This window comes from Ranitomeya variabilis, chromosome 1 (assembly GCF_051348905.1).
Source record: "Ranitomeya variabilis isolate aRanVar5 chromosome 1, aRanVar5.hap1, whole genome shotgun sequence".
NCBI lineage: Eukaryota > Metazoa > Chordata > Amphibia > Anura > Dendrobatidae > Ranitomeya > Ranitomeya variabilis.
The window spans coordinates 331,962,635-331,985,762 of NC_135232.1; the positions used below are offsets into that span (position 1 = coordinate 331,962,635).

General features: G+C 43.6%; 1 protein-coding gene and 1 gene segment (V, D, J or C); both read left to right on the forward strand.

Annotated features, from left to right (window-relative positions):
- Positions 1 to 23,128, forward strand: part of LOC143817389 (immunoglobulin gamma-1 heavy chain-like) — a 768,241-nt gene that overhangs the window by 602,715 nt on the left and 142,398 nt on the right.
- LOC143793987 (uncharacterized) overlaps positions 1 to 23,128 on the forward strand; it is a 111,817-nt gene that overhangs the window by 54,393 nt on the left and 34,296 nt on the right. For both annotated transcript variants that reach the window (XM_077280902.1, XM_077280903.1), the window contains exon 3: positions 3,356 to 3,646. In XM_077280902.1, coding sequence (XP_077137017.1) covers positions 3,356 to 3,646 — 291 coding nt within the window. The remainder of the gene's footprint in view (positions 1 to 3,355; positions 3,647 to 23,128) is intronic.

A 23,128-nucleotide genomic window follows, 5' to 3' on the forward strand; every position in this document is an offset into this window, starting at 1 on the left:
ATATAATTGTCTAAGGGTACTTCCGTCTTTCTGTCGCGGTTATTCGTTCACTGATTGGTCTCGGCAGCTGCTGCCGCAACCAATCAGCGACGCGCACAGTCCGGAAAAAAATGGCCGCTCCTTACTCCCCGCACTCATTGCCCGGCGCCCGCATACACCCCTCCAGTCAGCGCTCACACAGGGTTAATGCCGGCGGTAACGGACCGCGTTATGCCGCGGGTAACGCACTCCGTTACCGCCGCTATTAACCCTGTGTGTCCCCAACTTTGTACTATTGACGCTGCCTATGCGGCATCAATAGTACAAAATGTAATGTTAAAAATAATAAATAAAAAAAAAACCTGCTATACTCACCCTCTGTAGTCCGCTGAGCCGCTCGCGCCGCCGGCCATCTTCAATTGCAGGTTGCGGTGGCAAAGATGGTATGGCAGAAGGACCTGCCATGACGTCACGGTCATGTGACCGCGCCATCATGACAAGTCCTGCTCGGAAAGGACCTGCCGTGACGTCACGGTCATGTGACCGCTACATGGTCATGTGACCGCGACGTCCTCACAGGTCCTGCGCTCAGACCAACCCTGGGACCGGAAGCTGCCGTGGACTACAAGGGGCCCTCGGAAAGGTGAGTATATGTTTATTTTTAATTTTTTAACCTGTGACAAACGTAGCTGGGCAATATACTACGTGACTGGCCAATATACTACGTGACTGTGTGCTGTATACTACTTCGCTGTGCAATATACTACGTGGCTCTGTGCTGTATACTACGTCACTGGGCAATATACTACGGCACTGCGCAATATACTACGTCGCTGGGCAATATACTACATGGCTGGGCAATATACTACGTGGCTGGGCAATATACTACGTCGCTGGGCAATATACTACGTCGCTGGGCAATACACTACGTGACTGGGCAATATACTACGTGGCTGGGCAATATACTACGTAACTGGGCAATATACTACGTCGCTGGGCAATATACTACGTTGCTGGGCAATATACTACGTCGCTGGGCAATATACTACGTCGCTGGGCAATATACTACGTGGCTGGGGAATAGACTACGTTGCTGGGCAATATACTACGTTGCTGGGCAATATACTACGTGGCTGGACAATATACTACGTGGCTGGGCAATATACTACGTGGCTGGGCAATATACTACGTGGCTGGGCAATATACTACGTGGACATGCATATTCTAGAATACCTGATGCGTTAAAATCGGGCCACCATCTAGTATATATATATATATATATATATATATATATATATATATATATATATATATATATATACATACATAAAGAAATGTATTTATTGGAACAATATTTTTTTTTCTTTATTTAGGAATTTTTTTTATTTTTTTTTACACGTTATTTTTTTTTTACTTTTTAACTTTGTCCCAGGGTGGGACATCACTGTATAGTGTCTGATGGCTGATCTGACACTTTGCAAAGCACTTTGTCACATATCCCCCCTTCTGCCCAAAGCTGGGGGTTTTGGCACCTTCACTGGCTAAGCAGAGGACTCTGGACAGGGCATCCACATTCCCATGCAACTTTCCTGGCCTGTGCTTCACACGAAAATTAAAATCCTGGAGTTCTAAAATCCATCTAGTCACCCGGGCATTCTTCCCCTTCCTTCCCTCATCCATCTCAGGGGTGCAAGATCTGACACTAGCCTGAACTTACGGCCTAGAAGGTAGAACCTCAGGGTGACGGCATAAGATGGACATTCTCCCACCCACTCTGTGAATGCCCACCTAAAAACCAGCCGATTATGCAACTTAGCTTAAACCTCACAGCACGTAGTGTGCTGGACGAAAAATACTCTGGGTTTATATCACAGACGTCTTTAAGCATACTGACACATACCTCCCCTCCAGTACTTTACCAGTGACTTTGTCACACAAGGTATGAAAACAGATATTTCATGAAAACTTAAAGTTTGTCCACTACTCTATCATTGAAGACTTTTCCTCAGGATCTGCCAGCCTTGCCGATCAGTCATTCCTGGCAGCAGTGGCCACCAGCCAGAGCTGCTCAATTGCAGATTGCTCCATCTTCTGATAGTAGCCATAGCTGGGTACTGCACATTCACCTCCTATTGATTTAAATAGGAGTCTGATGTGTGCCCAGCTGTGTCTACCATCAGAAGATGGAACAGCTCTGCAATTGAGCAGTTTCGGCCAGCTGCCGCCACTGACGACGCTGAGAACGGCTTATCGGCGGGGGTTTTGGGTGTTGTGGAGATAAAGGCATAATGAGGAAGGTTTCTGTCAGACAAATTCATCAGATTAAGAGAGCAGCAAACAGTTATTTTAAGCAGCCGCTGTTGCCTCTGGAATCTCCCAAACATCAAGGTGTAGGATCCTCCAGAGGCTTACAGTGGTGCATAAACCCATTTGGCCACCCCTTAAACAGTGCTTACAAGCACTAATTTTAAAACAGTCTTGTTTATTGGTAAATGCCATGCAACTCTGGTTGGTAATCATGTCACAACAGGGCTGTGTCATCAGCAAGGATGTGGGGTAGCTGTGTTATGAGTCAGAATCATGGGGAGAGAGCTGTTAGGACCCTTTATGGTCCTTGAAGGTGTGAAAATTAAAAAAAGAAGAACCCTGCCATCTGTTACAAAATGCATAACATTGGCTCTTATGGGCATAAAAGGAGAGAAACCTTATGGTGTGGCCACAATTCGCCCCTGACCTCCACCCTATTGAGAACCTTTGGAGTATCCTCAAGCAAAAGATCTATGAGCAAGAAATGCAGTTCACTTTAAAACAGCAGCTCTGGGAGGTTATTCAGACATTATGCAAAAAAAATCGAACCGTAAACTATCCAAAAATGCAATGGATGCAGGAATTGTGAAAGTGATATCAAAGAAGGGGCTCTATGTTAACATGTAACTTGGCCTGTTAAGAATTTTTGATTTGACTAAATATGATCTATTAATGCTGCAGATTCAGCAAATGACCATTTTCAGTTCTTTATAACCATTTATATGTTTGGAAACTCTGTTGTATAATTTGTAACAGTGCATTTTGAGTTTTTTAGTTTTGAAAAAATACTGTTGTCATTGGGAGATTTGTCCAATAAAATTAGATTTATATTATAGCAATTGATGACTTGAACATTATACTGATTCATTTGAATCCACCATTTAGGAAAATAAGAGAAAAATAGCATTTCCATAACAATTTGGAATGCGGTGTAATTAAATGAAGATTGGTTTTCACAGTAACCAGATACATATTACTAGAGTATTTAGACGTTCTTTAATTAAAAATTAATTTATTACATTTCCTTTTTGTGTAATGCTGGTTAAATATATTTCTATTTTCCTTACAGACAACTTTGTGAAGCCAGTTGTCAACCTGGAATTACCTTCCAATGAAGATTTGATGCATGACAATGTCAGTGTCATTTGTTCAGTTTTGGGTACTAATTTAGACACATACCAAATTTTCATGAATTTTGATGATAAAAATTACAATTACATTAAAGAACACACAAGAAATAGCCTACATGTGGAATACAGCAGCAATGTTTCTCAAGAGTTTTGGAAATCTGTAAAGACAGTGTCTTGTGTGGCACAATCCCCATGCCGTTTGTTCAGCATTAAAGAATCAAAAAAAGTTGGTAAGTGTAGTTTAAGTAAATACACATGTAAAAATGTTTCCAATTTGCTTTTTTTCTCATTTTCCATGTTGTTCTAACTCACACAGTAGTGTGCAGTGGGGAAAAAAAAGTATCTAGTCAGCCACCAATTGTGCATGTTCTCCCACTTCTACAGCTCTTTGGTCTTCACCATAGTGAAGTTTGGAGTGTGGCTGTTTGGGGTTGTGGACAGGTGTCTTTTATACTGATAACAAGTTCAAACAGGTGCCATTACTACAAGTAATGAGTGGAGGACAGAGGAGCCTCTTAACCCCTTCACCCCCAAGGGTGGTTTGCACGTTAATGACCGGGCCAATTTTTACAATTCTGACCACTGTCCCTTTATGAGGTTATAACTCTGGAACGCTTCAACGGATCCCAGTGATTCTGATATTGTTTTCTCGTGACATATTGTACTTCATGATAGTGGTAAAATTTCTTTGATATTACCTGTGTTTATTTGTGAAAAAAATGGAAATTTGGTGAAAATTTTGAAAATTTTGCAATTTTCCAACTTTGTATTTTTATACAATTAAATCACAGAGATACGTCACACAAAATACTTAATAAGTAACATTTCCCACATGTCTACTTTACATCAGCACAATATTGGAACCAACATTTTTTTTGTTAGGGAGTTATAAGGGTTAAAAGTTGACCAGCAATTTCTCATTTTTACAACACCATTTTTTTTTTAGGGACCACATCTCATTTGAAGTCATTTTGAGGGGTCTATATGATAGAAAATACCCAAGTGTGACACCATTCTAAAAACTGCACCCTTCAAGGTGCTCAAAACCACATTCAAGAAGTTTATTAACCCTTCAGGTGTTTCACAGGAATTTTTGGAATGTTTAAATAAAAATGAACATTTAACTTTTTTTCACAAAAAATTTACTTCAGCTCCAATTTGTTTTATTTTATCAAGGGTAAAAGGAGAAAATGGCCCCCCAAAGTTGTTGTACAATTTTTCCTGAGTACGCCGATACCCCATATGTGGGAGTAAACCACTGTTTAGGCGCATAGCAGAGCTCGGAAGGGAAGGAGCGCCATTTGACTTTTCAATGCAAAATTGACTGGAATTCAAATGGGACGCCATGTTGCGTTTGGAGAGCCACTGATGTGCCTAAACATTGAAACCCCCCACAAGTGACACCATTTTGGAAAGTAGACCCCCTAAGGAACTTATCTAGATGTGTGGTGAGCACTTTGACCCACCAAGGCTTCACAGAAGTTTATAATGCAGAGCCGTAAAAATAAAACAAAAATTTTTTCCCACAAAAATTATTTTTTAGCCCCCAGTTTTGTATTTTTCCGAGGGTAACAGGAGAAATTGGACCCCAAAAGTTGTTGTCCAATTTGTCCTGAGTACTTTGATACCCCATATGTGGGGGGGAACCACCGTTTGGGCGCATGGGAGGGCTCGGAAGGGAAGGAGCGCCATTTGGAATGCAGACTTAGATGGAATGGTCTGCAGGAGTCACATTGCGTTTGCAGAGCCCCTAATGTACCTAAACAGTAGAAACCCCCCACAAGTGACACCATTTTGGAAAGTAAACTCCCTAAGGAACTCATCTAGATGTGCTGTGAGAGCTTTGAACCCCCAAGTGTTTCACTACAGTTTATAACGCAGAGCCGTGCAAATAAAAAAAAATTTTTTTTTCCACAAAAATTATTTTTTAGCCCCCAGTTTTGTATTTTTCCAAGGGTAACAGGAGAAATTGGACCCTAAATGTTGTTGTCCAATTTGTCCTGAGTACGCTGATACCCGATATGTGGGGGGAACCACCATTTGAGCGCATGGCAGAGCTCGGAAGGGAAGGAGCATCATTTGGAATGCAGACTTAGATATATTGGTCTGCAGGCGTCACATTGCGTTTGCAGAGCCCCTAATGTACCTAAACAGTAGAAACCCCCGACAAGTGACCCCATATTGGAAACTAGACCCCCCAAGGAACTTATGTAGATGTGTTGTGAGAACTTTGAACCCCCAAGTGTTTCACTACAGTTTATAACGCAGAGGCGTGAAAATAAAAAATCCTTTTTTTTCCCACAAAAATTATTTTTTAGCCCCCAGTTTTGTATTTTACCAAGGGTAACAGGAGAAATTGGACCAAAAAAGTTGTTGTCCAGTTTGTCCTGAGTACGCTGATACCCCATATGTTGGGGAAAACCCCTGTTTGGGCACATGAGAGAGCTCGGGAAGGAGGGAACACTGTTTTACTTTTTCAACGCAGAATTGGCTGGAATTGAGATCGGACGCCATGTCGCGTTTGGAGAGCCCCTGATGTGCCTAAACAGTGGAAACCCCCCAATTATAACTGAAACCCTAATCTAAACACATCCCTAACCCTAATCCCAACGGTAACCCTAACCACACCTCTATCCCAGACACACCCCTAACCCTAATCCCAACCCTATTCCCAACCGTAAATGTAATCCAAACTCTAACCCTAACTTTAGCCCCAACCCTAACCCTAACTTTAGCCCAAACCCTAACTGTAGCCTTAACCCTAGCCCCAACCCTAACCCTAGCCCTAAACCTAACCCTAACCCTAGCCCTAACCCTAGCCCTAACCCTAACCCTAGCCCTAACCCTAATGGGAAAATGGAAATAAATACACTTTTTTAAATTTTTTAATTTTTCCCTAACTAAGGGGGTGATGAAGGGGGGTTTGATTTACTTTTATAGCGGGTTTTTTTTTAGCTTATTTTTATGATTGGCAGCCGTCACACACTGAAAGACGCTTTTTATTGCAAAAAATATTTTTTGCGTTACCACATTTTGAGAGCTATAATTTTTCCATATTTGAGTCCACAGAGTCATGTGAGGTCTTGTTTTTTTGCGGGATGAGTTGACGTTTTTATTGGTAACATTTTCGGGCACGTGACATTTTTTGATCGCTTTTTATTCCAATTTTTGTGAGGTAGAATGACCAAAAACCAGCTATTCATGAATTTCTTTTGGGGGAGGCATTTATACAATTCCGCGTTTGGTAAAATTGATAAAGCAGTTTTATTCTTTGGGTCAGTACGATTACAGCGATACCTCATTTGTATCTTTTTTTATGTTTTGGCGCTTTTATACGATAAAAACTATTTTATAGAAAAAAATATTATTTTTGCATCGCTTTATTCTGAGGACTATAACTTTTTTATTTTTTTGCTGATGATTTATGGCGGCTCGTTTTTTGCGGCACAAGATGATGTTTACAGCGGTACCATGGTTATTTATTTTCGTTTGATCGCGTGTTATTCCACTTTTTGTTTGGCGGTATGAGAATAAAGCGTTGTTTTTTGCCTCGTTTTTTTTTTTTTTTTTTACGGTGTTCACTGAAGGGGTTAACTAGTGATATAATTTTATAGGTGGGGTTGTTACGGACGCGGCGATACTAAATATGTGTACTTTAATTGTTTGTTTTTTTTATTTAGATTAAGAAATGTATTTATAGGAACAATATATATATATATATATATATATATATATATATATATATATTTTTTTTTTTTACACATTGGAATATTTTTTTTTTTACACTATAACATTGCCCCGGGGGGGGGGGGGGGGGGGGGGCATCATGTTATAGTGTAAGATCGGTGATCTGACACTTTGCTGTGCACGGTGTCAGATCACCGATCTGATGTGCACTTTTTGCTCTGAGCAGGCGCAGTGAAGCCACCTCCCTGCAGGACCCGGATGCCGCGGCCATCTTGGATCCGGGCCTGCAAGGAGGAGGAGGAGGTAAGAGACCCTTGCAGCAATGCGATCACATTGCGTTGCTCCGGGGGTCTCAGGGAAGCCCGCAGGGAGCCCCCTCCCTGCGCGATGCTTCCCTATACCGCCGGCACACCGCGATCATGTTTGATCGCGATGTGCCGGGGGTTAATGTGCCGGGGGCGGTCCGTGACCACTCCTGGCACATAGTGCCCGATGTCAGCTACGATAGGCAGCTGACACCCGGCCGCGATCAGCCGCGCTCCCCCCGTGAGCGCCGCCGATCGCGCTGGACGCACTATCCCGTCAGTGGTCATACGGGCCCACCCCACCTCGACGGGATAGTACGTCCAATGTCAGAAAGGGGTTAAAGGAGAAGTTACAGGTCTGTGAGAGCCAGAAATCTTGCATGGTTTTAGGTGGCCAAATACTTATTTTCCACCATAATTTGCAAAATAAATCTTGCCAAATCAGACAATGTGATTTTCCGGATTTGTTTTCGCATTTTGACTCTCATTGTTGTGGTCTACCTATGATGTCAATTACAGGCCTCTCTCATCATTGTAAGTGGGAGAAATTTCACAATTGACTAAATACTTTTTTCCCCACTGTAGCTACCGGGGGCAGTGGGGTCCGTCACATGGAGGGGCCCACTCGGAGTCGCAGGCGCCTCAGTCATTAAGCAATAAGCGGCTTTGGCTCTCTGATGTTTCAGAGACAGGGCAGCAAGCTGCGGCGTCGCCCTGAGCCTCGTCACATGATGGAGGGGCCCACCTGGAGCCGCGGCCGCTTCTCTCTGATAAGTCAGAGACATGACAGCACGCTGCGGCACCACAGCCTGGTCTCTGAGCGGAGACTCTGCACACTGAACAGCAGCCAATAGCAGAGTCTCACTGCAGCGCACGGTGCGGGCTTGAGCGCTGCTCACCTGATAGTCTTCTCTGACAGGCTGGCAGCGCTGCAGTTAGCTCCACCCCAGGTGCGCTCCGATTGGTCCACGCTGGACTCAGGGTCCTAGTATAAGCTGCAGCTTAGGCTGTGCCAGGAGCCCAAGACAGTGCCTGGCCTGGACAAACTGGGACTTATCACGGACGGACATATTCATACTGTAAATGTAAGGGCTGCTGTGGAACAAAATGTTTGTTCTTTTAAATAAATTAAAGCACATGATGTTAGTATGTTACTGTGGGAGTGAGGGGAAGAGAGGGAGCTGAATTAAGGTAGTGGGGGTGGGTGGCGCTGTAGGGGCCTTGTATTCCATTTCTTGGATTATATGCAATGCAATCTTATCTAATAGTTGCTGTCTGGGGAGGGTGGAGGTACGAGGCTTACTATATTTACAGCTTAGGTCTTATAATAAGCCCCAGCCTGTTAGTATAACATGCCCCATACATTAACCAAGGCACAAGCTGCACTTTATTTAAAGGGATTGTCTGATCTAATTCTACAAGTCTGCAGTAACTCCTATGTGACTGCAAAATTGTGAATCCTCACATTGCTCACACTAAGGATCCACCATTGCCCATATCAGCAAGTATGCGATTTGCATACTCCAGGCCATGTTCTAACTGTGCGGCCTCACTCAATAAAAGTGTATTGAGCAAGACCAGAAACAGTCTATTCAGAATGTGGCCAGTTGTATGCAAATAGCATACTTGAGGTCACATGACATCCCAATTCCCACACTGGAGACTCCTGACAGTGTGCTGTGCACGCAATGTGAGGATTCACAAGTCTGCAATCACATGGAGTCACTGCAGACTTGTAGCATAAAACTAGACAATCCCTTTAATAATTTCATAATAAGCAGCTTACTATTTCTATAAAGTTATTAAAGGGGTTGTGCGAGTTTGGAATAAAAATCTACAGTCAGTATATATGACTGCAGACTATCATGATAGGGTGCGGTGCACCTGCTGCCATGAGTCCCCAATATCATCAGTGTGGTTATGTGACCACATGTTTGCTATGTGCATGCATAGACTAGATACTTATGGCTTCTCTCAATAGAAGAGAATAGAGAGAAGCCAAAAGAGTCTAGTCAGCACATACAAATAGCAAACATGCGGTCACATGTCCGTCTGATCACATAAGTGATGCTAGGGACTCATGGGCCATTATTACTGTACATAGGGGGACTCAGGAGACATTATTAAATGTGAAGTGGGGACTTTTAGAGCACTTGCTCAGGGCAGTAATATTTTAAAGGGGTAGTTTTACCATCCAGATGGCACAAAGGGGGGATTTTACTTTGTAAGGAGCACAGTGGTGGGCATTACTATGTAGGAAACAGTGGTGGCATTATTATATGGAGTACTAAGAGGATCAGTAATAGGGGCACATATGGCAGCACCAGTTCAGTATTGGGGTATCAGCAGGATGAGGAAGTTGTGCAGGTGGGAATAGATGGTGATGGGACTGGAAATGTGATAAGTCAAATGTGTCTTTGTTGTATTCTCTGCAGCCGCGTCTTAGCAATGCGTGCCTGGTTTTAAAGACTGGAAAAGAGAATGACTTCATTAGAAAGAGCATCACCTGTAAGTCTCTATAACTGTACTGTAATCGCCAAAATGTTCTTCAGGCCAAGGTCATACTTGCGAGTGTGATGCGAAAACCCGTGCATCAATACCCGCCACTGCCACTAGCACTCAGGACTGTTGTGTGCAGCTACATATGTTTCTATGCAGCCACACACTCCGGTCCCAAGTGCTGGCAGCAGTGCCTGGTATTGATGTGAGAGACTTACGTGAGTTTCTCGCATCACACTTGCAAGTGTGACCTCGGCCTTAGGACTGATATCTACCACTATATATTCACCATATGGCAGTAATATCAGTGAGGGTGTTTGTGTAGAGATTTTTAATATCAGTTACAGCCCGGCCGTCTGCTGATACTTGATTCATCAGCTGCATCTTTTTGTATTCTTTTTTTGAAGTATTAATCCCTTTCTGCCATCTGACGTACTATTCCGTCCATGTGACCTGAGCCTTAATGCCCATGGACGGAATAGTACGTCATTACTAATTGGCCGCGCACATGGGGGGTGTGGCCGATCGCGGCCGGGTGTCAGCTGATTGTCACAGCTGACATCCAGCACTAAGTGCCAGGAGCGGACTGCTCTCGGCACTTTAACACCCGGAATACTGCAATCGGACATGATCACAGCATTCCGGAGCCGGCACAGGAGCTGACAGCCACTCTGCCTTTGGATCGGAGACCCCGCAGCGTAACACGGGGTCCCGATCGCTGCCATGGAGACCCGATGTCATGACGACATACAGATCTCCAGAGCTGAGAAACTTCCTGACATGTGCAGTGCATGCCAGGAAGTGTCTCAGGTTAGTGGAAATTACATGCAGTGAGCAGGGGAGAATGATGAGAGTTGTGTTCAGCATCCGGCGCCGGGGAACAGCACTTACTGTTATGCTTCTTCCCTGGCGCCGATGCGTGTCACATGGATGACATTCGTGTGTCATGCATATGCACGTGTGCTGAATGTTTTGTGACCTGTGCTGACATAAAAAAACTGACATATCAGGGTGTTATGCCCATGGACACATGGTCCGTGGAAAAACACTGACATCTGCACAGACCCATTCACTTGAATAGGGAAATAGCGCTCCATTCCTCCTGAGTCTCTCCGCATTGCTGCCCAATGGTATAAAATTCTGTGACACACCCATGGTGTCAATATGATCACTGCACCCTTAGATGAATTCATTGAGAGGTGTAGTTCATAAAATGGGGTCATCTGCTGTTTTGGCACCTCATGGGCTCTCCCAGTGGGTCATGGCACCTGCAAACCATTACAGTAAAATCTGTCGCTCCTTCTGTTCTGAGCTCTGCCATGTGCCCAAACAGTGGTTTACCCCCACATTTGGGGTATCAGTGTACTCAGGACAAATTGCACAATAACTCTTGGGGTCCAATTTCTTCTGTTTCCCTTGGAAAAATAAAAAATTGGGGGCAAAATATTATTTTTGTGGAAAAAATATGATTTTTTTACGGCTCTACGTTATAAACTTGTGAAGCACTTGGGGGTTCAAAGTTCTCACCACACATCTAAATCAGTTACTTGTGGGGTCTAGTTTCCAAAATGGGGTCACTTGTTGGGGGTTTCCACTGTTTAGGCACATCAGGGGCTCTCCACATGCGACATGACTCCCGCAGACCATTCCATCAAAGTCTGCCTTCCAAAACGTCACTACTTCCCTTCCGAGCCATGATATGTGCCCATACAGTAGTTTTCTCCCACATATAGAGTATCAGCGTACTCAGGGCAAATTGGAAAACAAGTTTTGGGGTCCAATTTCTCCTATTACCCTTGGGAAAATAAAAAATTGGGGACTAAAAGATCATGTTTGTGGAAAAAATAAGATTTTTTTATTTTCACGCCCGGGCGTCATAAACACCCGGTCGTTCTACTTTCCAAACTGGGGTCACTTGTGGGGGGTTTCCACTGTTTAGGCACATCAGAGGCTCTCCAAAAGCGACATGGTGTCCAATCTCAATTCCAGCCAATTTTGCATTGAAAAAGTCAAATGGCACTCCATCCCTTCTGAGCTCTGCCATGTGCCCAAACAGTGGTTTACCTGCACATATGGGGTATCAGCATACTCAGGACAAATTGCACAACAACTTTTATGGTCCAATTTCTCTTGTTACTCTTGGGAAAATAAAAACTTGGGGGCGAAAAATCATTTTTATGATTTTTTATTTTTATTGCTCTACATTATAAACGTCTGTGAAGCACTTGGGGGTTCAAAGTGCTCATCACATGTCTAGATACATTCCTTAGGGGGTCTAGTTTCCAAAATAGTGCCACTTGTGGGGGTTTTTCACTGTTTAGGCACATCAGGGGCTCTCCGAATGCGACATGGCATCCGATCTTAATTCCAGCCAATTTTGGGTTGAAAAAGTCAAACGCCACTCTTTCCCTTCTGAGCTCTGTCGTGCACCCAAACAATGGTTTATCTCCACATATGGGGTATCTGCGTACCCAGGACAAATTGCACAAGAACTTTTGGGGTCCAATTTCTTCCGGGACCCTTGGTAAAATAAAAAAAATGGATCTGAAGTAAATTTATTGTGAAAAAAAGTTAAATGTTCATTTTTTTAAAACATTCTAAAAATTCCTGTGAAGCACCTGAAGGGTTAATAAACTTCTTGAATGTGGTTTTGACTTCAAATGTTATGTGGTCCCTTAAAAAATGGTGTTGTAAAAATGAGAAATCGCTGGTCAACTTTTAGCCCTTATAACTTCCTAACAAAAAAAATTTTGGTTCCAAAATTGTGCTGATGTAAAGTAGACATGTGGGAAATGTTACTTATTAAGTATTTTTTGTGACATATCTCTGTGATTTAAGGCATGAAAATTCAAATTTGGAAAATTGCAAAAATTTTCAAATTTTTACCAAATTTCCATTTTTTCACAAATAAATGCAAGTAACATCAAAGAAATTTTACCACTATCATGAAGTACAATATGTCAGGAGAAAACAGTGTCAGAATCACCGGGATCCGTTGAAGTGTTCCAGAGTTATTACCTCATAAAGGGACAGTGGTCAGAATTGTAAAAATTGGCCTGGTCATTAACATGCAAACCATCCTTGGGGGTCAAGGAGTTAAAACATTATTACTTAAAAAAAAATTATTACATTTTTGTACTTTTTTTCATTTTTGTTACGGATACAGCTGGTACCTTTAGTGTTGGCCTGCAGAACCTGGGGCTTTTGTACTTGTGGATTGCACTTATGTAGTGCTGGGCAGCCCACCTGCTCTAATAATGTGGAGTCACTAATAGGCTGAAGCCAGACACTGTGCACTACCTGTGTATGACTGGTGCTCTATGCAAGCCTTATTTGTGTGTACTTCTAATATTAAGCAACCACTCTCTCAATGAATGATCGGAGTGTGAGTGGTTGTTTCATCAATAATTTGCACCTGTGCATTTTGCTAGTACATTGGTAATCTGATCTGGTGTTTTAAAAAATGGCTGCTTTTTTCTGTTATGTTTTTTGAAATGGATGTCATGAGAGCTCTGCAGCCAACCAACGACTACTGATGAGCTGCAACTGACACACTGTTACTAAGGTTGGGGGGCCCACTCAGATGTTTTTCGCCCCCCCCCCCCAGGCTGAACCCTTAGCTGCGCCTCTGAATACAAACAGGAAACAAAGGAAATAAATGTGTATAACAAAACATTTGTATTTGCAATAATATTCTTAATTTTCTGAAACAATTTCAAGGAGGCCAACACTTGTGGCAAAAGATTGTATATACAACTCTAGCAAAAATTAACAGACCACTGCATAGTTTTATAAAAGTCACCATCTCTACATGTCTGACAGCCATTCAATTCCAGTGTCAGTTGAATTTCAACAAGAGAACACCTCATTCTACTTAATGTGCTTCTGATTAGGTGATCACCTGAACCAAATCTTATTTAACAAAGGAAAGTATAAAAAAAAACTAGTGTGGTGTTCAAAATCCTCTTGCAATAGGACAAGCTGGATGGCAAAACAAGTGCTAGTAATATCCCAAAAGTAATAGGAATTAAAAAATAACTTGTATCCGTGCCAAAGGAGTTGAAAAGAAAAGTCTTGAGTGAGGAAAAGAAGGGTTCAATTCTGGCTTTTGTACTAGAGGGACACAGTGAGCGTCATTTTGCCTCCATCCTTAAAATTTAGAAGACGGCTGTCCATTACAACAAGGTCAAGCAGCAGAAATTGGGGACAACGAAGCTACAGACCGGCAGAGGGCAAAAGCGACTCTCCACTGACCGGGATGACCATCATCTTATTCGAATGCCACTCAGCAAACGCAGGATGACATCAAGTGACCTACAAAAGGAATGGCAAATGGCAGCTGGAGTGAAGTGCACGGCAAGAAGAGTTCTTAACAGGCTCCTAGAGGCAGGACTCAAGTCATGTAAAGCTAGAAAAAAGCCTTTTCATCAATGAGAAGCAAAGGAGAACCAGGCTGAAGTTTGCCAAAGACCATAAGGATTGGACCATAGAGGACTGGAGTAAGGTAATCTTCTCTGATGAGTATAATTTTCAGCTTGTCCAACACCTGGTCATTTAATGGTTAGACGGAGACCTGGAAAGGCGTACAAGCCACAGTGTCTGGAACCCACTGTGAAATTTGGTAGAGGATCGGTGATGATCCGGGGATGCTTCAGTAAAGCTGGAATTGGGCAGGTTGTTCTTTGCGAAGGACGTATGAGGCAAGCCACATACAAGGTTATCCTGGAAAAACAGTTGATTCCTTCTGCTCAGGCAATGTTCCCCAACTCTGAGGACTGTTTTTTTTCCAGCAGGACAATGTGCCATGCTACACAGCTAGGTCAATCATGGTATGGATGAAGGACCACCCATCAAAATCCTGTCATGGGCAGCCCAATCTCCAGACCTGAACCCAATTGAAAACCTCTGGAATGTAATCAAGAGGATGATGGATAGTCACAAGCTATCAAACAAAGAACTGCTTTTTTTTGCACCAGAAGCAGTGTGAAAGACTGGTGGAAAGCATGCCAAGACGTATGAAAACTGTGATTAACAATCATGGTTATGCCACAAAATATTGATTTCTGACCTCTTCCTGAGTTAAAACATTAGTATTGTTGTTTCTAAATGATTATGAACTTGCTTTCTTTGCATTATTTGAGGTCTGAAAGCACTGTTTGTTTTTTAATTTGGACCATTTCTCCTTTTCAGAAAAAAAACAACATTTATTGCTTGGAAATTCGGAGACATGTTGTCAGAAGTTTATAGAATAAAAGAACAATTTACATTTTACTCAAAAGTATACCTATAAAGAGAAAAATCAGACAAACTGAAAATTTTGCAGTGGTCTCTTAATTTTTGACAGAGCTGTATATATGCACATATTCTATGTGTATATATAGGTGCATCTCACAAAATTAAAATATCATCAAAAAGTTAATTAATTTCAGTTCTTCAATGCAAAAAGTGAACCTCATATATTAGATAGAATCTTTACAAACAGAATGATCAATTTAAAGTGTTTATTTCTGTTAATGTTGATGATTATGGCTTACAGCCAATGAAAATCCAAAAGTCATTATCTCAGTAAATTAGAATACTTTGTAACACCAGCTTGAAAAAATGATTTTAACTTCCGAAATGTTGGCCTACGGAAATGTATGTTCAGTAAATGCACTCAATACTTGGTCGGGGCTCTTTTTGCAATTACTACATCAAAGCGGCGTGGCATGGAGGCGATCAGTCTGTGGTGCTGCCAAGGGGTTATGGAAGGCCAGGTTGCTTTGCTAGCAGCCTTCAGCTTGTCTGCATTGTTGGGTCTGGTGTCTCTCATCTTCCTCTTGATAATACCTCATAGATTCTCTATGTGGTTAAGGTCAGACGAGTTTGCTGGCCAATCAAGCACAGTGATACTGTTGTTTTTAAACCAGGTATTGGTCCTTTTGGCAATGTGGACAGGTGCCAAGTCCTGCTGGAGAGTTAAATTTCCATCTCCAAAACGCTTGTCAGGAGAGGGAAGCATGAAGTTCTCTAAAAGTTCCTTGGTCTTGATAAAACGCAGTGTACCTATACCAGCAGATGACATGGCTCCCCAAACGATCGCTGATTGTGGAAACTTCATACTAGACCTTAAGCAGCTTGGAATGTCTGTCTCTCCACTCTTCCTCCAGAATCTGGGACCTTGATTTTCAAGGTCTAATGTGAAGTATCCACCATCAATGATGGTTTCGGGAGCCATGTCATCTGCTGGTGTAGGTCACAAAATTAGATTGTGGATACTTCACACGAGACCTTGGAAATCAAGGACCCAGAGTCTGGAGGAAGAGTGGAGAGACAGACAATCCAAGCTGCTTGAGGTCTAGTGTGAAGTTTCCACAATCAGTGATGGTTTGGGGAGCTATGTTATCTGCTGGTATATGTCCACTGTGTTTCATCAAGACCAAAGTCAGCGCAGCCGTCTACCAGGAAATTTTAGAGCGCTTCATGATTCCCTCTGCTGACAAGCTTTTTGGAGATGGAAAATTTATTCTCTGACTTGGCACCTATCCACACTGCCAAAAGTTTCAATACATGGTTTAAAAACAACAGTATCACTGTGCTTGATTGGCCAGCAAGCACGTCTGACCTTAACCAGATAGAGAATCTATGGGGTATTGTCAAGAGGAAGATGAGAGACACTAGACCCAACAATGCAGATAAGTTGAAGGCTGCTATCAAAGCAACCTGGGCCTCGATAACACCTCAGCAGTGCCATAGGCTGATCGCATCCATGCCACGCGCATTGATGCAGTAATTGATGCAAAAGAAGCCACAACCAAGTATTGAGTGCATGTACTGAACATACATTTCAGTAGGCCAACATTTCAGGTGTTAAAATCATTTTTCAAGCTGGTGTGATAAAGCATTCTAATTTACTGAGATAATGACTTTTGGGTGAAAATGACTTTGGGTGACTTTCATTGGCTGAAAGCCATAATCATTAACAGAAATAAACACTTGAAATACATCACTCTATTTGTTACATCACTCTCATTCCGTTCTTTAGAGGTCCACACCATCAGGCTCCTCTGTCCCCTCTCCCTCAGAGTAGCGGTCATATACCGGTCCCTAGGCTCACCCACCCACTTCCTTGACCACTTCTCAGCCTGCCTACCACACTTCATATCCTCAGAACTACCAACCCTTATCTTGGGAGACTTCAATATCCCCATTAACAGCCTCACTTCCACATCTGCATCCCAGCTTCTATCACTAACCACTTCTCTAGGCCTCTCACAGCTTTCAACCTCTGAAACACATAAAGACGGTAACATCCTTGACCTGGTCTTTGCTCTGTTCCACCTCCTACCTACATAACTCACCACTCCGCCTCTCTGACCACAACATTCTCTCCTTCACACTCACAAATCCTCGCCCACCCCAGCACACTCCTACCTACCACACATTCAGAAATCTACAAGCCATTAACCCTCAGACACTTTCAGACTCCCTACACTCATCACTGTCCCCATTCTCCTCTTTTTCCTGTCCTGATCTGGCTGTACATCACTACAATGACACTCTTAGAAGCACCCTTGACCAAGTAGCACCCCTCACCCTCAGAACCTCCAAACACCAAGTAAAAAAGCCCTGGCTCACATCACAAACTCAAATTCTCCAGCGATGCTCTAGGAGTGCTGAACGCTTTTGGAGGAAAATTCACACACCAGAAGACTTTATCCACTTTAAATTTATGTTAACCTATAACTCTGCCCGTCACCTTGCCAAATAGACCTACTTCACCACCCTGGTCTCCTCACTAGCCAACAACCCCAAGAAACTTTTTGACACCTTTCACTCCCTCCTCAGGCCAAAAGCACAATCCCCTATCAGACATTTGTGATGATGACCTGGCCTCCCACTTTATAGAGAAAATACCGTATATACTCGAGTATAAGCCGAGAATTTCAGCCCATTTTTTTAGGCTGAAATTGCCCCTCTTGGCTTATACTCGAGTCATACCCAGGGATCGGCAGGGGAGGGAGAGTGGCAGCTGTGGCAGTAATGAATATGGACTCCACTCCCATAGGGGTGGAGCCCCATATTCATTACTGTAATGAGTGGTACCATGTGACCGCTCACTACAGGAAGAAGCTGCCGGCGCCGGGGAACCAGGGACACCACGCCAGGAGCAGGTGAGTATAACGCAGTGCGCGATATTCACGTGCTCCCAGTTCCACCATTGGCGCCGCTGCGTCTTCCCCGTCCTCTGCACTGACGTTCAGGTCAGTGGGCGCGGTGACGCGATTAGTGTGCACGCCGCCCTCTGCCTGAACATTCTATCGTTACTCCATTACTAAAGAAACCAGGTCTCGACCCATCCAGCACAAATAACTACAGACCAGTCGCCAATCTCCCCTTCATCTCTAAACTCTTGGAGAACCTAGTCTACTCCCGCCTTACCCATTACATATCCACTCACTCCCTCCTAGACCCTTAACAGTCCAGCTTCCGCCCCCCTACATTCGACAGAAACTGCACTCATCAAAGTTACCAATGACCTTCTGACAGCAAAATGTAGTGGTGACCACTCTCTGCTCATTCTTCTCGACCTTTCTGTAGCATTCGACACTGTTGCCATCTGTCTCCGACTCTCTAGGCTCCAGTCACTTGGCATTAAGGACACTGCTCTCTCCTGGTTCGCTTCCTATCTCTGACCGCTCCTTCAGTGTTTTGTTCGCTGGCTCCACATCATCCCCTCTTTCTCTCGCTGTTGGGATACCTCAGGGCTCAGTCATTGGCCCCCTTCTCTTCTCTCTCTCTACACGACCCCAATTGGACAGACCATTAGCAGATTTGGCTTTCAGTACCATATTTATGCTGATGACACACAACTATACACGTCATCCCCTGACATTACCCCCACTGTACTAAAAAACGCCAGTGACTGTCTGTCTGCAGTCTCCAACATCATGTCCGCCCTTCTTCTGCTCCCGCTGTCTACTAACATCCATAAATCTGACATTTTCCTCTTCATGGGTGGCACCATAATAACACCTTGGCAGTAGGTGTGCTGTCTGGGTGTTATGTTTGACACCAATCTCTCATTCACATCCCGTATACAATCTCTTGCCCTCTCTTGCCGCTTACACCTAAAGAACATCTCTATAATCCGCCCTCTTCTCACCATGGAAACAGAAAAAATTCTCACTGTCGCATTGATCCACTCCCGCCTGGACTACTGCAATGCTCTATTAATTGGCTTCTCTGTTACTCGAATTTCCCCTCTCCAGTCCATACTTAATGCAGCAGCCAGGGTCATCCATCTGGCTAATCGGTACTCGGACGGGTCCGCTCTTCGCCAGTCCTTACATTGGCTGCCCATTCATTATAGGATCCAACTCAAAGTACTTGTGCTCACCCACAAAGCTCTCCACAGTGCAGCACCTCCCTACATCTCCTCCCTCATTTCAGTCTATCAGCCTAACTGATCGTTGCGCTTTGCAAATTACTTTCGACTAACCTCAGCACTAATCCATACCTCCCACTCCCGACTTTAAGACTTCTTCCGCGCTGCGCCAATACTCTGGAATGCTCTACCCCAAGAAATTAGGACTATCCACAATTTGCATAGTTTTAGGCGCTCCCTCAAAACGCATTTGTTCAGAGCGGCCTATCACGTTCACTAATCTAAGTAATTTTATATGTAAGTGTGCATGTGTAGCCCATTCACCAGCTCCATCTATCCCTCAAGATGGCTGGACCATCATTGAATATACATCATTGTAAATACACACCTGTACTTTGTATCTCCCCCACCTCATTGTAGATTGTAAGCTTTCACGAGCAGGGTTGTCTTGTCTTATTTTGCTTTAACCCCTTCGCGACATGCGCCGTACTAGTACTGCACTGCCGGCACTGCATTTGTGCCAGCAGCAGTACTAGTAAGGCGCATCGATCACCTTTGTCTCGCGCTGAGCGCCGCGGTGATCGGGTGCGGGTGTCAGCTGTATATGACAGCTGACACCCCGCAGCAATGCCCACAATCGGCGCTATCGCCGATCGCGGGCATTTAACCCCTCTGATGCCGCTGTCAATAGTGACAGCGGCATAGAAGGGGATCGCGCAGGGACGGGGGCTCCCTGCGCTCTCCCACCGGAGCAACGCGATGGGATCGCGCTTCTCCGGTGACCTGGAAGGAGTCCCCGGATCCAAGATGGCCGCGGGACTCCTTCCGGGTCATGATATGACCTAGCTTGCCGGCGCCTGCTGAGAGTTCCTAATAGCAGGCGCCGGCAAGCCTCTGCCCTTGCCTGTCACATCGGTGATCTGACAGAGTGCTGTGCACACTGTCAGATCACCGATCTGTGATGTCCCCCCCTGGGACAAAGTAAAAAAGTTAAAAAAAAAATGTCCACATGTGTAAAAAAAAATAAAAAAAAAATTCCTAAATAAAGAAAAAAAAAATATTCCCATAAATACATTTCTTTATCTAAATAAAAAAAATCACAAAATAAAAGTACACATATTTAGTATCGCCGCGTCCATAACGACTCCACCTATAAAACTGTATCACTAGTTAACCCCTTCAGTGAACACCGTAAAAAAAAAAAAAAAAAAAAAAAAAAACGAGGCAAAAAACAACGCTTTATTCTCATACCGCCAAACAAAAAGTGGAATAACACGCGATCAAAAAGACAGGTATAAATAACCATGGTACCGCTGAAAACATCATCTTGTCCCGCAAAAAAAAAAGCCATACAGCATCATCAGCATAAAAATAAAAAAGTTATAGCTCTCAGAATAAGGCGATGCAAAAACAATTATTTTTTTATATAAAATAGTTTTTATTGTGTAAAAGCGCCAAAACATAAAAAAATTACATAAATGAGGTATCGCTGTAATCGTACTGACCTGAAGAATAAAACTGCTTTATCAATTTTACCACACGTGGAATGGTATAAACGCCCCCCCTAAAAGAATTTCAGGAATTGCTGGTTTTTGTTCATTCTGCCTCCCAAAAATCGGAATAAAATGCGATCAAAAAATGTCATGTGCCCGAAAATGGTACCAATAAAAACGTCAACTCGTCCCGCAAAAAACAAGATCTCACATGACTCTGTGGGCCAAAATATAGATAAATTATAGCTCTCAAAATGTGGTGATGCAAAAACTATTTTTTGCAATAAAAAGCGTCTTTTAGTGTGTGATGGCTGCCAACCATAAAAATCCGCCAAAAAACGCTATAAAAGTAAATCAAATCCCCCTTCATCACCCCCTTAGTTAGGGAAAAATAATAAAATTTTAAAAAATATATTTATTTCCATTTTCCCGTTAGGCTACTTTCACACTAGCGTCAGTACGGGGCCGTCGCGCTGCGTCGGCCCGACGTACCGACGCATACTGTGCAAGCGCCGCACAACGGGGGCAGCGGATGCTGTTTTTCCACGCATCTGCTGCCCCATTGTGAGGTGCGGGGAGGTGGGGGCGGAGTTCCAGCCGCGCATGCGCGGTCGGAAATGGTGGACCGTCGGCACAAAAAAAGTTACATGTAATGTTTTTTGCTGCCGATGGTCCGCCACAACAAGACGCAACCGTCGCACGACGGTTGCGACATGTGTCAATACGTCGCAATGCGTCGCTAATGTTAGTCTATGGGGAAAAAACGCATCCTGCAGATGACTTTGCAGGATGCGTTTTTTCGCCAAAACGACGCATTGCGACATATGCAAAAAAACGCTAATGTGAAAGTAGCGCTAGGGTTAGGACTAGGGTTAGGGCTAGGGTTAGGGTTGGGGTTAGGGCTAGGGTTAGGGCTGGGGTTAGGGTTGGGGTTAGGGTTTCAGTTAGAATTGGGGAGTTTTCACTGTTTAGGCTCTCCAAACGCGACATGGCGTCCGATCTCAATTCCAGCCAATTCTGCTTTGAAAAACTAAAACAGTGCTCCTTCCCTTCCGAGTTCTCCTGTGCGCCCAAACAGTGGTTCCCCCCAACATATGGGGTATCAGCGTTCTCAGGACAAGTTGGACAACAACTTTTGCGGTCCAATTTGTCCTGTTACCCTTGGGAAAATAAAAACGTGGGGGCTAAAATATCAGTTTCGTGGAAAAAAAAATTATTTTCACGGCTCTGCGTGATAAACTGTAGTGAAACACTTGTTGGTTCAAAGTTCTCACAACACATCTAGATAAGTTCCGTGGGGGGTCTAGTTTCCAATATGGGGTCACTTGTGGGGGGTTTCTACTGTTTAGGTACATCAGGGGCTCTGCAAATGCAACATGACACCTGCAGACCAATCCATCTAAGTCTGCAATTCAAACGGCGCTCCTTCCCTTCCGAGCTCTGCCGTGCGCCCAAACAGTGGTTCCCCCCACATATGGGGTATCAGCGTACTCAGGACAAATTGGACAACAACTTTTGTTGTCCAATTTCTCCTGATACCCTTGGGAAAATAAAAACGTGGGGGCTAAAATATCATTTTCGTGGAAAAAAATATATTTTTTATTTTCGCGGCTCTGCGTTATAAACTGTAGTGAAACACTTGTTGGTTCAAAGTTCTCCCAACACATCTAGATAAGTTCCGTGGGGGGTCTAATTTCCAATATGGGGTCACTTGTGGGGGGTTTCTACTGTTTAGGTACATCAGGGGCTCTGTGTTGTGAATTCTGCTCCCTCCGGTGGTTATAAGTGGTAGCGCTGCTGTCTTTGGATCGCAGCATTTATCAGGTGTGTCCACTTATTGCATTTCTGACTGGGCTATTTAGTCTTGCTTGACCCTTTAGTCAGTGCCAGTTGTCCATTGTTCCTGGAGGATTCACATCCCTGCCTGGTCTCTCCTGCTTGCTGTTCATTTCAACAAAGATAAGTTCTGGCTTTGCTTTTTGCAGTTCACATGCTGTGGGCTTTATTGTTCAGTTCTTTTCCATGTTTTGTCTTGTCCAGCTTGGTCTGCATAAGGATTTGTTCAGCCAAGCTGGTATATCTGGAGATGCAGATATACCCTTCATATCTTTAGTTAGATGTGGAGATTTTGCATTTTCTGTGGTGGATATTTTCTAGTGATTTAATACTGACCGCATAGTACTCTGTCCTATCCTTTCTATTTAGCTAGAGTGGCCTCCTTTGCTAAATCCTGATTTCAGTCTGCGTATGTTATTTCCCTCTCCTCTCACAGTCAATATTTGTGGGGGGCTGTCTATCCTTTGGGGATTTTCTCTGAGGCAAGATAGTTTTCCCTTTTCTATCTCTAGGGGTATTTAGTCC